Here is a 17,169-nt window from a genome sequence, read left to right on the forward strand (position 1 = left end):
CAAAGAACAGTGTGCTAGTGACTGTTGGATGGAAAATGTGGTAGTTGATGGGGTTTTTAGGACTATGTAGTAGCACAAAGACAAGTTTTTTCCCATAATAGGGTGACTTTATAGAAACTTTTGGAGGTAGCACTCAGGGTAGCAGTTTATCCTGAAATTAGGTTGGAGTTGTGTTTCATGATGGTCAGATCCTTCAAGTCTAAAAAAGAGTGTCTGAGACCCAGTTGTTGAATCTCTTCCTATCTTCCAGATCCTGAATTTTCCAACTAATGGTGAAGTAGCTAAATCACAGTAATCCAGGCAGGATCCCTGGTTAGGTCTGTACTGTGCACCCAGTCTGTCTTATGTGTTATGCTCTTTCTGAGCTCCATTTTAAGTTGCCACTGACCTTTAAAATAAAGTCTGTTTAGACGCAGAAAATGTGATAGATGCTGTATATATTATGTGGAGTTATCAGAATTTCAGTATTTAAGAAAACTTTCACTCCATATTCTCAGTGAGGAAAAACTCCCAAATTTCCACTTGTGAAGGAGCCTAAAGTTCAGTATTGTATCAAAGATGGTACAAGCCAGAACTTCTCTCTGTTCCAGTATCTATTTGACATTACAGTAGCTGAGATCATTGCCGTTAGTGTTTACGAGGATGGGAAATGTTAAGGGAATTTTGGAAAAGTCTGAAGGAAAGTCATAAATGTTCATTAAACAGAAATACTGTTAATACTCTTAATTTTTCCTGACAGAGCATGTAAAATACATGTACACTTCAAGTGAATCAACCTCATTAAATATCAAATATCTCAAACTGGAAACTAATCTCTCAGAAGTAGGTTAAAAGCCTTTCAAAAAGAGAGTCAAAACTATTTAAACATGCTTACAAAAAATACAGCTGTAGAAATAAAAGCTAAAAATACTACATAGTAATTACGAATTGTTGACATGTTTCTACTAAGCTTCATATATGTAACCTTATGAAAGCTTAAATTCAGCATTGATGTGCATGTAGCTTCTGTATCAGGTCAGCATGTTTTAGAAGGAATGTATAGAAGTTTCTTCTCTACAGCTTCAGCACAGTTAAGGTGACTTGCAAGAAGCAAGACTGTAATGACAACTCTTGAAAAATAGGAGATGCAACATCTTGGTAAGGGAAAGTACTGACAAATATATTTATGAAATATCTTAGGCCTCTTAATTAACTTGTGGTAGTATAAACATGCTGAAGAAATTAGGCTGTGGTATTTAAAAATATATTAAAAAAATAAAATTGGACAGTCCAGAAAGCCTAATTTCTGTAATTACTTAACGTTTACTGAAGTCATTTGTAATTAGTAATATTTTCCACTAAATAGTTTATATAATGAAAAGGCTTAGTCAAGCTTCACTTCAATTCCTGTTCTTAACTTGCTTCACTATTTTGGTTTAATACTTTATAATCTAAGTCTTTCAGTTCAGTGGTGTGCTTTAATTTGGAACAGGGTACTTTTAGTCAGGTGAATGGAATGTTATGCTGTTTGAGATTTGATGCTGAGTATGGTTTGGATTCTGACAGCTGGACTTTCCTTGGCCTCCTCATGCCATCACAAAAGCTTTCAAACATGGTTTTATAGTGCAAGCCTTGTCCCTGCATAAATGTAAATTACAAGTTTCATAATGCCTGAAAGTCATTCCTCAGGGCATAAACCCTAATGTTGCTGATAAAGGATGTTGTAGTGAAAGGTCTCCTGTAATAAGAAGTGCAGTACAGAGAGATACTTGTAGAAAATCATGTTCAGTTTTTGTTTCCGAGCTACCCTGTGAAAAAGATGCCAAGATGGAAATGCTGACAGAGGGTTGCAAAAGATCCTCTCCTAGAGGTGTTCTCCATTCTACCACAGATTGCATCTTTCTAGAACAGCTTAGCAAGATGCCAAAATTTACAGGTGGAGTTTCTTCACAGAAGTAGTTCTGTATATTAAAGAGCCATAATGAAAATAAGGCTTGGACTCTACTGATAAAGCTTAAAAACTAAAAGAATTTTATGCTGTAGTATGGCCTGGTTTTACCATACTAGGAGCATCATCAAGGAGAGAGAAAGCAAGCACCTAATGTATTGCATATGCAAAAGAGCTGATAGGTTTATGTCAGATCTGGGGCCTTCAAGGCATATATTTGTTATGAGTCTGCCAAACTCTGTTCTGTGGGGAACAGAGCAAAGGAAATTAGAATGTATTTGAACCTTTTGAAAATTGGGGTAATATACGTATATTATATTAGGTATTATATGGGTATATATATCAAATACTACCAGAATAAGAAAAAGCATCTAAATCACTTAATACTACTTTTGTTATCCTCCCCTTTCTTTCTGTATGAATTCAGGAAATACATCAGATGTTTAAAAATGTGAGGTTTTTTTCCCAACATTAAAAATATCTTTATTAATGTAAAAATCTGTAGTAATTTTCATTTTACTAGAAGAAATAAAACATTGATATATAATCTTGAAAGAAGTAATAGTATGCAGAAATGTTTGCCCGTGGGAAATAGCTGCTCAGATGGACCATAGTTATTTTGAATCCCAGAAGTACATTTTCATGACCCGCAGTGTCTGGGTTTCCATCAGAGAGCTCAGGCTGCCAAAGGGTGGCAAGCCAGCACTGGCAAGTTGCATATACGCAACTGTACATTCAGAGTGATGTATTTTGTCGTGTTACTCTTGCAGTTTGTTTTTTTATTGATTGTCTTCCTTGCAACCAGTAAAAACTTTTAAAATTTTATTTAAAGAACAATAAGATATCTGCATTTTAAATGTGTGCATTTTTACACTGAAAGTATAAAACAATGCAGTAAAAATTTTGTTATATACTTTCACTGTTAATATACAAATTAAATTATGGAAGCAATTCTGTATCTTATTAATTGAGCAGGACTTACTGTATAATAAAGTTGGGTCCACTTACATTTCTTGAATCTTTTTTATCAATAAAAAGCGTAGCAGTGATGGGGAACATGAAAATTCATGATGCATTTTGGGTTGTTTTGAACATCTCTCACTTGTGAGGTTTTTAAGCCTTGTATGCTGAATACAGTTCGTGCATAAAATTGGTCTTTAAAGGGAGCAACCTTAAATTCGCAAAGACTGAGTTAGGTTAGCTGCCCTTTTCCAGGTCTGCTTTTCATGTACTTCAAGATAGAGAGAATGTGCATCAGCTTAACTCAGGAGGAGTCCTTTTACAAACTGGGGGGTTTCTCACTGTAAGGAATAATACTTGATTTGGACATCAGGTGTGATATATGTGCATAGTGACACCTCTGATAATCAGTTCTCCTCCTAGGACTATGCATAACATTTAACTAAATAAAAACCTGCCACTATAAAAAACTAAAGCCATCAAAGTACTAAACCAGTTTCTTGTAATTGTTACAAATAACACCTAATTAATTATAAAGAATTGAGCTGGCTTACTGAATTCACTCCAGCATCTAATCTTGCTTTACATTCTCACAGTTGCTGTGCTGATTGATATGTAAGTTTCGCCTTTTAAAACTGATTTATGGAGTTGTAAAATTAATTTTACAAAAGCAAAATAAAGGGAAAATAGTATATTCCTATGTAAACTGAAGCAGTATAACAAGGAATATTTATGGCAGATGTTTTTTAAATAGGTATCGCTTTAGGTTAAATTATTTTTTAATTCATTTTCTACCAGTAATTAGTAAAGAATTGGAAGTAAAAAGTAAAATTTCAGAACACTTTCAGTAACGTCTATCATTCCAAAAGATAAATAGCAGTTAGTTTTCTGGGGTCTTTCTGTAGGTAACTAAACCAGAATATTATTCTTACAGATAATTCTGTACTTGGCATCTGAAGATAGAGTATCTGTGGCTCAGTGATCCATAACAACAAATGTTTGGAATAGCGATAAAGGAGTTTCTCAGCTAGCCACTTCAGAGGCTTTTTTTAAGGAAAAGTAGTCTTTTCATTTAGATGTGAGGGCAGTTTAATAACTTCATAGAAATGAATTAAAAGGATTTTCTGTGAAACAGTAGCTGGTAAATCTGCATTGCTACTGGGCTGAATCCCTTTTAGGCAAACATCTAGCTGTTTCTATATAATTATCACAATGACAATTATACTAACTATGAAATGCAGATTAGCTCTGTATTGTTAAATTTATACCCCCCCCCTTTTTTTTTTAACTCATCCCTTTAGCATTACATACAAGGTAGATCTCATTAGTTTGTGAAGTTGCTGCAGGTGACAAATTAAAGAGCAAAACTACCAATCTGTGCATCCGATTGAAAACGAAATATACAGTTTGATCACTAAATTCACTCTTAGTAAAAGGCAGGTATAAGTATTTCTGTGACAGGGCAAAGACAGTGATAAGCTACCACTTCTGATCTTAATCTGTCCAGTCCCTATAATACAGATTACAGATTCTTTGTTTTGTTTGGGTTTTTTTCTCCCAAGATGTGAACTGCTAAGTAACAAGACTTACAGTTTTCTAAAAAGAGAATTTCAAATCTCTGTAATATATCAGAGGTGAAGTAGTAGAAGCAGGTTTTGTTCTCTTAGGGCTTAACTCTTCAAGATTCTGTTCCCCTTTGCTCCTGAACTGAATAGTTTTCAACAGGATCTTGAGAGTACTTAAAGCTTGACAGGGCTTTCATCATCTTCCAAAACTAAGTTTTCCAGGTAATCCTTCGTACAAGCTGGAACTAGTTCCTTCTAGCTCTGATTTGCATAAAAGCTGTGCAAAACAAAACAACCTCACTTTTTCACCATGCCTAGTAGTGCAGGCTGGAGGAGCTACATGCAATTTGGAGTAAAACAGCACTCAAGTGTTAAAATTTCACCCAGATTCTCTATTAATCCTGCACAGCACAAAAATAATTCAAGGAATCTGTGTAGATGTTTATAAGGGAATCATCTGATGTTATATCTTAAACATGGTTTCCACTAAGCCAAATCCTGTTTGCTTTGCCTTCGGAAAGGACAAAACAGGATTTGTGCCGTAATGAAGTTTTCTGCATTTTGGAATAGTAGAGTATTTAGCATTTCTCTTTTTATGTTTACCTAGTTTAAAAAAGAATTTTGCAAGAGAAGGTTTATTATTACTCTTATCTGTAGTTCATTCTCTTTAGATTCTGCAAGACTTTTCTATGTATTCGGATGACAGTATATAAGAATATACTATGTCTTTTTTTAACAAATAGCAGAACGTTCATTTTCTGATTGCAATCATATTAGACCTATAAAAAGCAAAGTATTTTACTTTCAGTATCTTCCTTTCAGATGCACAAAGCAAATTGCAATTATTTTAAAAAAACCCATGCTTTTTACATATTTTGCAGCAGCGCCCTTTGATATCTATATCAAGATAAATATTGGGGATTTTATTAGACTTCATAAATATAATGACATATCTGTAACACTAAACATGAAGCTTCCGATGCAAGACTTTGTACATAGTCCATATCCAAATGTCACCATTATTTCATTTAAAAGATCCCAGCATGTCTATCTCATGATCCTTATAAACTCTATAGTCCTGAAATACGTCAACACTTTTTCTTGCTACATTCATTAAAATTAAGCACCCTTACCCTACCCCATCTGTAAACATCAAGTCAATTGGCAGCTAGCACATTTCCCAGTCAGCAAGCAGTATTGTGAATTTTATCTTCTCTTGCAGAAATCAATTCGTCTTCGTTGCAGCAGATGAAATTTCTTGTAACACCTCTGCAGGTAACAATCATTGATACTTCTTGATGCATCCATCCAGGTCTCAATATCCTTTTTCACATGCTGCATTTAATCGTAAGAGAAAGCATAGAAAAGTCCATAGTATAAATCTTTGGAATAGTTTAATTAATTTATAGCTTCAGCCTGTAGGTTCTGTCATATAAAAGACGTTAGGTTATTTTGCTGACTTTGGTGTTTTATTTCTAGTTTAAATATCATATATGGGCTAGTAAGTAAGGATATATTAAACCTTCTAATAAAAACTTACTGTGCAGTACAATCAAGACTGTGACTTTTCAAAAAGCTAAAACAAACAGAAATAATGAAAAAAGTCCTAGATGAATGTAGGACATTGTAAGTGCTATAGATCTAACAACTTTCTTTTCAACTCTTTGGGGGCAAATATTGCCCACAAGGATAACGCACACCCTAGAGCACTCACAAAGTCTATCCTATGGATAAGATAGTGGGAGAGAGGGTCTATGTCTTCAGAGGATCGCTCTCTAGTAAGTAAAGTCTTCATATGCTGTCGTGTTGTAAGCCATGGCACAGAAGAAAGAACGGTGTTTTGAAAAGGTAATGGAAACTTATATTGAATATGACAAGGGATTTTCTCTTTTTTAAGCAATAGAGTTTGATCAGTCTTAATTCAGGTAAGGATGTTATTATGTTGGTACATAAGAAAACAAAAGCCAACATAAGTAGTAGGAGTGCCGGGATATATTCTGCCAATAATGTTATGCAAAGCATCTACTGAGTTCATAGAAGCTGCTTGTATTGAAGGATGAAAGGGTATATAGAGTGTGACACAAAATGTTGGTATTAAGAAGTGCTTATTAATAGAGTTTTACATTAGCAGAAATAAATGAAAAATAAAGAGTTTGCTGTTTATGCTATAGTGACCTACATAGAAACAAATAATGAACATTTATTTATGAAAAAGAAGATCATAGCTAAAGCCAAAACGTGCTAAGATTGTAATAATCTGTATGATAGCCATAGCATTTTCGGTGGTAATCTGAAAAGTTCTTCTGTAATAAAACCTGATTAAATACAGACTTTCAGTGTTCTAAATCATTAAGAGAATACATTTTAGAAGCCAATATTTTATACTTTCTTGATCTCACCAGGCTTGGGTTTTGGCTTTCATTATTTCTCTTGCACTTCCTGCTCAGCTCTAGATTAGAGTGAGCTGTAGTAGGAAGGCTACTAATTCATAAATTTAGGCCTTGCTATGTAAGAAAAAAATATAATTGTTTTAGCAATTTTTTAACTTGGAAATCTTGAGCTAGACATGGGGTCTTTAATAAATTTCTTGTCCTGAATGTTCCTGTTTTGCAGAGAGAACCCTTCTAAAAATAATTATTTCTCTAATAAAGACATTTCTCCCCTCACAATTTAAGTGTCCAAGTCTATAATATATGTATTCCATGTATGACTACTTTGCAATTTCAGTAAAAAATACAGCACTCTTATGTATCAGCAAATTCAGTGAACTTTGCACACAAGGAAATGGATCTTTGTTTATATTTGTTAAAACTTTTCAGTTTACCAGTTTCTTAACTCTGTTGAATTGTTTCAACAATAAGGTATTTTTGTTAGGTATCTTTTTTACCATATGGTAAACTTATCTGTCACAGGTGACTTAGGTGCCTTTTTTTGTAAGATGATCTGCAGCAGAAAACTAATAAAAGCCTGTATCTTCTGTTTCTTTTATACCTAAGTGTTAGTCATAGAATTTAAAGGACTTTTGGCTTTATTTAAAGATAATTCTCTGGTCCATATTCCTGTGGTACCAGTTGCTGAAGTTGTGTTTGGTCTTTCAGATCTGTAAGTTAACTTTAAATTAGCTGATGTTTCAATTTTTAATACATGGAGCATATATAGAGATATGTAAACTTGTAGAATCAAAGCTAACCTTCCTGTGGTTTTTCAGATGCATGCAAAACAACTACAGTACAATTTTATAGTTCTTTTTTTTAGTGCTCCTAAACTCAATTGCAGTAATTCAACTGTTTGTAAAAGTGATATAAAGTGAAGATGCTGATAATATGCTCAGTGTTTGAATTGTGAGTATATGTATGTTTGTAATGTTTCCCTGTAAAGAATGTGTGTACTTGTAGATTTCAAATCATAATAAGAAACTTTTGGTTGGAGCTTTATCTTCACATGCAAATGGGAGGTCTTGCATGGTTCTCCTGGTAATATTCATTGTTCTCTTCCTGATACTGTATCATTCCTGCCAGAGGATACTTAACTCTCAGCCACATGATACCTTTTTTTTGATTTGGGAATAAAGTAATCTTGAATAAAGAAATGTGTTAATAAACGGATAGCATGTCCATATACACATTTCTATTAGTGTACGTGTATCTGTTCTTTCATGCATATTTTATAAAGAAAATATATTCAAGTAGCTGAAGGAAGGATCCTTCCATGGGAAATCTAAAAATATTTCACCCTTGATTGCATCCAGTGCGTTCTGAGGCTAAAAATAATTACTCTGCAGAAGAGTTCTGCACTTCTGGGATAGATCTTCTCTGGCAGGCATGATTAAAGAGTTTGCAAACAGACTTGAACTAGAACAGAAGTAGGGAAACTATGAGAAACCTTCTGTCAGTTTGATGATAGAATTTTAGCAAGGATCTTTTAAGACCTTCCTCTAGCAAATCTCTGGTAATAGCTATGTTAGGGGAGAATTAATCCTGAGGTTCCTGGCTGATGGGGTCAGTGGGCATCTTGCCCTGTCCAGCTTATAATAAATCATAATGAGACCCAGAATAAACCCATGGTTTATTTACATGTTGGTTACAGAACATTGTTAATTTTGAGTCTTTAGCATTTTTAGTGAACTTTTCAAACCAGTGCTCAATGTTTGTTTGTTTGTTTGTTTTAATTTTAGGTTTTGTAATATTGAAATTCATAGTTTGAAAGAAAAGAAAAATGTTTTGTGGTGTCTTTTCAAAGTACATTCTCAGTTTATGATTCTTGTACAGTTTCTGTCTGTATGGGATGGAATCATTATTCTGTATTTGTATTACTCTTTCTTTCTTCCTCCAATTTTAACAGTTATCCATCTGCAAACAAAAAAAAATCCTGTGCAGATGCATGCTTGGTATTATTTTTCTCCCAAGTGTATATACAGTTTATGATTTTGAAATAACAGAGAGAGAGAGGCAAGTGCATATATAAACCTGAATTTGGAATGAAGTATGGTAGAAGTGGATATAACATCTGTCCAATTGTGACTGTATTTATTTACATATTTGAGCAGAATCATTCCCAGGAGGTGAGATTGTATGTGTGTGTGCAAAAGAAATGCATTATAAAGCTTTAGAAGTTGACAGTCTCAGATTAAGTCATTGACCTCCGTTTGGAGAAAGATACAGTCTCCAAAACAGATTAAACATTCTGAAAGGTTTAATTTCGTAACTGTAGGAAAAACATTTCATAAAAGCAGGCAGCTTAAGGAAGCAAACACTGGATTTTGTACTGTTGAAATAGCTTCAACAGAATATTGGCAATTTTTAACTAATGCAATTGTTCAAATCATTGCAGTTTTTCTGTATGCTGTAACTGTCATCGCTAACACTACCACGAATTTAATTCATGAAACAAAAACAAATACAGAGATACTCATTTAAAAGCAAATTCATATCTGACGAAGGGCTTGGAATGGTTGTGATGCCTGTTATGGCATTCCTTTACTAAGTACATAAATGATCATAGCCGGTCAAAATTTTGCCATATATGCATGCATACATCTCATTGACTTATTCACTTGTCTGGTAAGAGATATTGATCACATTATACTCTGTCAAAGGAACTTCTGAGAAGTGCATACAATCCAAACTGCTTGGAAGTATGCATTTTCAGAGATACTTCCTTAACCTCTTTGAATTACTGTGCTAAGACATATGTTCAGTTGTGAGAAGTTCTTCCCTTTTAGTATTGCTGCCTATGGGTTTGACTTCATGAAGCAATTTGACTGGGCAAATGACCATTTTTAATTAGGTGCTTTTATTATTTCATTATGCTCTTTGACTAATCAGATAAAAAATGAAGGAGCATTTGTGAGGTCTTTCTGCTATGTTTAGTTAAGGCCATACTTCTTTTCCCTGTGAAAACCAGCAGATACTGAAGCTTTTGCTCTGCAAAGGCTAGGAAGTGTTGCACTAAAGCACAGTATTAAACTTCTTCTATAAATTCAAGTGTCCTTTATGTTGGCAGTTTAAACTTGTGTTTACTGCTGCTGTAAATAGTCATTTATATGGAATTCCATTTGTTATAGCTTTTACTGTTCTTGGTAGTCATGTGGTAAAGATGTTCAGCTATTGGATCGGTTGATAAAAATCAGTAAACACTTGGATTATTCTCTGTTCTTCTTTCATGAAGTTTGATTAATTCCTTTTTCTCACCCAGTGAAAACACTGGCAGCCCTTTTTGGCATCTTTGTCATTATCTCTTTGACAGCTTGCCTTCCCGGTGCTTACAGTTCTAGGTCAGTTCGCATGGCTAGTCAAATGTGACAACATGACAAGATTAAGTAAAGCTGAGGTTCTGTGATTTGTAAATGGAGGATTTGTAATGTGAAGCTCCTTTGGTAACAAATAGTGAATAATCTGTGTCTGCCTTCAACAAGTGTGTGTAAGCACGTGTGCATCTCCTATACTGTTGTTTTTTTTTCATGAAGCAACCAGAATTTTTTTCTCTAATAGACTGAAAGTAGTGCACACAAAGTGTGGTGTGTGTCTGTGCATGTATGAATGGTTATATACAAGTACATTAAAGGATTCAGTTTTAATATCATGAGATTATCATATTACATTTGAAATATTTAATAAAAAAACTGTATAATTGCATATTACAGAACTTTAAACACAAGAACAAAAGATTGCTTTAAAAACTAATAAACAAAGTACCCAATATATTTCTAATTGAACTAGATAAGAATTTATTCAAGGTTTATTGTAACAAATGATAACAGCAATAGTAATAGGAAAATGCTTTACAGATCAAACAAATACTTGGGGTTTAGGTATCACCCGAGAGCAAGCCTCATTTTCCCCAGTGGCTTTTTTAAATGAATTTTATATAAAGTCTGACTTTCTTGGATGGATATTATACAGACAGATATTGTTGGTAGCATAGAGTTATGTTAGATTTTTAACCAGGCATCAAGTGAAATGCCCACACTTGTTTAAATCCAAACAGCAAGAGTGAAACTTGAAAGAAAGCTTTTAAGCCGAGGTCTGTTCCTGGGATTGTTTCATAGCAGTTATTCAGCATCAGCACAGAGGAAAGTCACCTGTGCTGCTGTTTGTTGGACTTCTGTATTTCTGCAGATTAACCAATATCAATCATATTTATTTAAAGATTAACAAGGCAAAGTTCAACTTTGGATGGCTGTAAATATGCAACAAACTTCGAAAGAATCTACAGGTTGGGATAGAGAAATAAAACCTAAAATCAGGTCTGATCATCAGTGATCAAAACTTCTGCAAAACATACCTATCAGTTAGCAAGAAAATTAGCTGGCCAGATTCTGATGTGAGATAAATAAGTAAACAGTCAAGAATTTGAAATTCATCTCTGCATATAGAAAATCCTGAATAGGCTTCTCAAGTTTCTTCTTGCTTCAACCTGTAGGAAAAAGTAAAGGCTGCTTTTAATATTTCATCAATGACATTTATGAAGATCCCTTCATGGACATCTGGTATAGCAATATCCCTATGGTAGACTTGTGGCCATGTTCCTTCATCTCTCAAAACCTGGGAATGTTAATACTATACTAATAGGAGATACCTTATGGCTTTCAAGGCCTACAGGAGTTCAGCACAGCAGTATACCTTAAAGTTTTACTGTTTCATTGTGCTGCCTGTCTCTACTGCATCTTCCCAATTCTTTCTCTGCTCCACATCACAAATCTGTAAAGCATTATCAGTTGCGGGAGAGGTAGATGATATGCAACAAAGTATTTTATGGTCCACCCTTGTAGAATGATCTTAGTGTACAATATTATGTATTTAAAACTTTGCATAGAGAATTTTAACATTCTTAACCTTTGAATAGAAAAATCACTGGAAACTGGTTTTACCAGCAGATTTCAGTAATTTTTCTGTTATCTTAAGTAAAAGCTTAGGATAGACATCTTTCCTCATTGCCTTCTCAGGTGTATAAAGAGACTCATTGCTCATTCAGGTGACTGAAATGCCAGAAGTTGCTTAGTGTTAATATCCAAAATGAAATAAGCTGATTGGTTGTACATGCTTTGAACACCATGAGCAGATACCATCCTCCTGTAGTAAAGAATTTTAAATTAAAAACCTACCACTGCTGCACAGTGTTGTCCCACTGAGGTTAAAATACTGCTCAGCAATGTACACTGGTGTGTGTACGAAGGAGCTCTGCTACTCATGTCATCGATCCTGGTATCATTGTAGTTGTGTGACCAAGAAAAAGAGCAAGATGTTAGTTACTGGAATCACTGATACGGATAAGGCCAGGTAAACCTTGCCTTCCTTGTATTCCTACCTTTACTTAAATCTTCACATCTTTTGCCTACATTGTTATTGCAATTCTGCATTGAGACCTGACACAGAGAAGAGATGTGGATTGGCATTTCTGTACCACCTGCCAACAGCAAGAAGCACATCCTGCAATACTGCCAATTTCCTGGGTGGACAGGCAGGGCAGGAATACCAAAGCACTCTGTACTATCCCTTCTTCTACCTCACCAAGCCTCACTCATTCAGTCATCTTTTTGTGAAATTTAGTAATAAATTTCAGTACAAAAATTTCAGTAATTTAAGGTTATTCTGGTTGAAGACTCAACACATACAGATCTGAAGAATCAATTTTATTGCTTGATTGTTCAAATACAGTCAAAGCTAGAGAAGAATAGATAATACTGTGAAAAAAGTTAGAAATACGAGCTTTCCAGTGATATATATGCTTCGCTTGTAATATGGCAAGAAGTAGGGGATTAGATGAGAGCTTTAGCTGAGGCAGTACTAGTTTTTTAACTTCTCTTTTTATAGTTCTTAAAAAGGTTCATCATTTGCTATAGTTCCTCTAGTAATATGTAAACTTTAAAGAACAGGGGGAATTGATAATGAGCACAAAAATATGTGCATCAAATTCCTAAAACCTAAAATAATGTTTCAAATTCTTCTTCAGTAGTTCCCAAATCACTTGAGGAAAATGTGATAACTTGGTTCATATTTTATATGGTGATTTTTTCCTTATTAATGCTGTTATGAAAATCTATACTGTTTAAATTATTAAGAAACTTCCAAATGTTTCTAGTATCAGAGCTCCACTGCCTGTCCTAGATGTCTATGGAATACAGCCTGAGTACCAAAGAACTTAAAAACCTAATATGCTAATTATAATTAGAGAGGCACATACTTTCCCTATTTTTAGAGATTTCAACAATACATACTACTGATGATTTGAAGACAGATTCAATTTCAAAGACCCTACTGAAACAAATCTCACAATCAATTACCATTTGTAACTCTCTTTTTTTCTTTTTTTATCATTATTTTTGCAATGGACAACAAATTGGCCTTTTATGTAGTATTTTAGCAGTGTAAGATCCTGTACTGAAAATGTTTGAAGGGACTGAGACATAGCATGAGTAAAGAAGAGCATATTATGCACTGTGCTTTAGGTGTCTACCTGCATTGCACCTACATTGTACACCTACATTTGCAGATGGTAACATGACTACACTGATCTGTTTTTCTCTGTTATTTCCCTGTAAGTTGTTAGTCTAGCTACTTAAGAACCAGTGTCAGTATGGTAACAAAATGCTAGCAAATACCAGTTTTTTGCTTGTTATGTCCTGAATACTTGTTCCAGATATATTGGAAAATAGTGGTACTTATCTTGTTCTAATTAGTGTTGCATCAAATTGTTCATCAGATGTGTTCTTAGTCAAGAATTTGTAAGTGCACGTACTAGTTTTGATATATTGATTTAACATTCTGTAAAATCTGCAGATAATCACACTGATTATTAATTTATTTTAAAGGCTTTGCCATTTGCATATCCTAAATTTTAGTAAATTGTTTACCTAGAATGATTATTTCCAGTGTTAATTATCACAAAGCATTTATATTCCACTAATTTTAATGGGAAGTAAGCATGCTGGCATAATAGTGAATAAATGATCCAATGACTGTGTGACTCCACAAGCTTACTGATTTTCAGTGTGACAATATAGTTTAAATCCTTTTTACTGTTTTCAGCATGGAAATCAGAACCTATTCTGCTAACCTTCTGAGCTTCTAAATTTGGTGTCATGCAAGGGCGTGTTTAAAAATTAGCATTTAAAAAGAAACCCACTTGCTTTAAGTTTAAGCTGACACTGTTCCTTTCCTCTGTGGAAATGAAATTTATTAATCATAATAAAACCATCATATTCTGAAGGTAGAGGTCACCCTGAGGAGAAAAAAAAAAAAAAGTATTCAACACAGAGGAATGTTAATGCCTTTTTTTTTTTTTTTTTCAGATAATATCTGAGCGTGTATTCTCTCCCCTTAGGAAAAATATTATTCCATGTGTGTGCTTATGTAACTCAAGTCTATTTAGGAGTGTGCAAGAATGATAATTTTTGCATTCAAATATTATATACTGTATTTTCTTTTACAGAAGATTTGGAAGAATGCTTTTTAAGTTTTATTTATGTTTACATTGCACACAGTTGTTCAAGTGGAATTTCAATATCCTGTAAAAATGCTTCTTATTCTAACAAGAATATAAGCATTGCTAATTCTGAAATAGCATTTTATGTTAATATCATAGTACGAACTTCAGCATTATCATAATATATATGTAAAATACTCTATTTAAGGAGCAAGGAGTAACTTAGGTCACATTTTTCACATTAGGATTACTTCACAATTCTTTCATTTTAAGGAAGAAACATGTTTTACACAGTAGGATGAAAACAGCAATGCAAAGCACTAGCAATAAGTTACTTTTATTCTGGCAAAAGAGTAATAAAAAATGTACTCAGAAATAAATGCTGGGTTGAAGCTGTCATTTTTTTCTTTTGAAATTGCTTAATGTGTTTGTTTATCCATATTTTTCTTAGTCATCCAGAATTCTTTAGAATATTTATATAATACATTAACTACATATTTTATTACACCAGTGTTATAAACTTGGTAGTTCCTTTAGTATTGGGCTTAAATATACTAATAATTTAATAAACTGCTCTTTCCTCACAAGTGGCCCTTGAATTTGGGCCATTTAATCCCCTGCAATGGGTGACCCATTAGTCTTTCAGTTTTGTGGGGTACTCTATATAGTCAAGGATCCTGCAAGAATGGGATGTAGTATGTCGTCAAAAAGTAACCCGACTGGAGAAAATGTATCAGAGCAATGAAAACAAGAAATTCACAAAGTTCCAGTTTAATTAATAATTTACACTGGGCCAAAACTAATTCTTACAGATATAAATTCAGCCTGAAGAAGAGAAGGCTTCATGGAGACCTCATAGCAGCCTCCAGTATCTGAAGGGGGCCTATAGGGATGCTGGGGATGGACTCTTCATTAGGGACTGTAGTGGTAGGACAAGGGGTAATGGGTTAAAACTTAAAAGGGAAGTTTAGATTGGATATAAGGAGGAAATTCTTTCCTGTTAGGGTGGTGAGGCACTGGAATGGGTTACCCAAGGAGGTTGTGAATGCTCCATCCCTGGCAGTGTTCAAGGCCAGGTTGGATGAGGCCTTGGGTAATATGGTTTAGAGCGAGGTGTCCCTGCCCATGGCAGGGGGGTTGGAACTTGATGATCTTAAAGTCCTTTCCAACCCTAACTATTCTATGATTCTAATATGGCAGTAATACTAGTTGGGGGGGGGGGGGGGGGGGGAAGACGTGAAAATATACTGATTCCCATTGCTTTAAAAATAATTGTCATGACATTAAAGTGCGTCTAATAATAGTATGTGCAATTCCTCCTCCATATTACTCAGGACATAAGGGAAATTTATAATGCTGGGAACAAGTCTAGCTTTAAATTAATCATTTTCCTTTTCTAGAAGTTTTCTTACTGTTTGAATGAGATTTGGCTTGAGAGAATTAAAATTATAATGATATTTAAAATGTAATCTCAGATTTTTTTAAAAAGGGCATACAGAGGAAAATAAGATGTCTTCTTCATTTCACTGTAGATGAACAAGACATAAGAAATTATGTTACAGCTACTATCAAAGCTAAGTATTTTAGATTTCTAAATATTATAATGTTTGCATCCTAACATGGAATTTTAACCAAGGAAGCTTTTCCAACCAAAGAGGCTCCAGAGTATGGAGTCAGTGTCAAACCTGCTCAAAGAACTCTTATGCCACCTTTCCAATTCAAAGGATCAGCAAGTATCATTTACCCAACATAGGCTGATCTGAGCTTTTTTTTCTTCCATTTTTTTCAATGGGAACTGTCTGGTTTCTTTGTTGTTAAATGCATTGAATAATTTCCAAAAACCATGGATACCAAGATTAAAGTGGAATTCATGTAAAGATTTAATCCTTCACTCATCAATATACTGGATGCAAAAGATGAACTAATATGTTTTATATAAGTCTTTTACACATATTTTCATGAGTTTAAGACCATGTGTTCAGGTGATTGCCCAGCATGCTGCTTCCCCTGGATAGCCATGTATATCTTTGATAGCTATGAGGACTTCTCTGCCCAAATCTAAAGTAAGCATAGCAGTAGCATAGAATATAGCCCACATACATGAACATGCAGTGTTTTCATAGCTTTAATAGAGTGACTCCGTTTTAATGTATTATTCCTTATTAGAAAGTTGAATTTACTAAGTAAGCAAGACAGTACAACTGAAAGCATTCAGCTACTGTGGTTGTATTTTGGAGTGAAATGTGTAGATTTTGCCATATAATGCTTTTTAAGGACATACATTTGCTCAAAATGCCAGTCTCTGTTGCTGAAAAAAAATGGTTTATTCACACTATGAAATATCAACCAGTGTACACTTTGAAGTTTGTACTTACTTATCTTCTTTCCACTTTTTTCATCAAGAGGTATGGTAATACATCCTTGGAAAAGGAAAAATTCTTCTGCAAGTCTGTGACCTTAGGCTTGGTCAGAGAGTAAGAGACATTTATGTAAAGTCTTTTTAATGCTTCTTAGTGCTGAAACCTTTTGCCATTAGATAGCACAGTTGTCCCAGGAGGTAGTTTATTGGGGTTTCCTTATGGAATGAAACCCTCATATTCTTGCAAATGTTGGCACAGTGAAATGGAGAATTAAAGACTCTCTTGCCTATGATAATTTCTGCTCCTTCCTTGAAGGTGGCAATGTCTAGTTCAGATAATTTGGACATTTTACCTTACATCCAGGTCCCACAGTAGTGGGTAGTGGAAGATTCCATAAGCCATGGAAAAATTGCTTTCTCTCAGCCATTTATCT

The 17,169-nt window shown here is 34.3% G+C and overlaps 1 protein-coding gene across 41 annotated transcripts in view; it reads left to right on the plus strand.

Moving 5' to 3' along the window:
* Positions 1-17,169, plus strand: part of RBFOX1 (RNA binding fox-1 homolog 1) — a 1,299,775-nt gene that overhangs the window by 1,278,491 nt on the left and 4,115 nt on the right. For 9 of the 41 annotated variants that reach the window (XM_061358249.1, XM_061358247.1, XM_061358246.1 and 6 more), the window contains one exon: positions 5,675-5,727. The exons of the other annotated variants lie outside the window; for them this stretch is intronic. In XM_061358249.1, the coding sequence (XP_061214233.1) occupies positions 5,675-5,727 (53 nt within the window). The remainder of the gene's footprint in view (positions 1-5,674; positions 5,728-17,169) is intronic. 41 annotated transcript variants of the gene reach the window in all.

This window comes from Neopsephotus bourkii, unplaced genomic scaffold, assembly GCF_033783945.1.
Source record: "Neopsephotus bourkii isolate Nb327-2 ecotype Australia unplaced genomic scaffold, CSIRO-AGI_Nbou_v1 NB_940, whole genome shotgun sequence".
Taxonomy (NCBI): Eukaryota; Metazoa; Chordata; class Aves; order Psittaciformes; family Psittacidae; genus Neopsephotus; species Neopsephotus bourkii.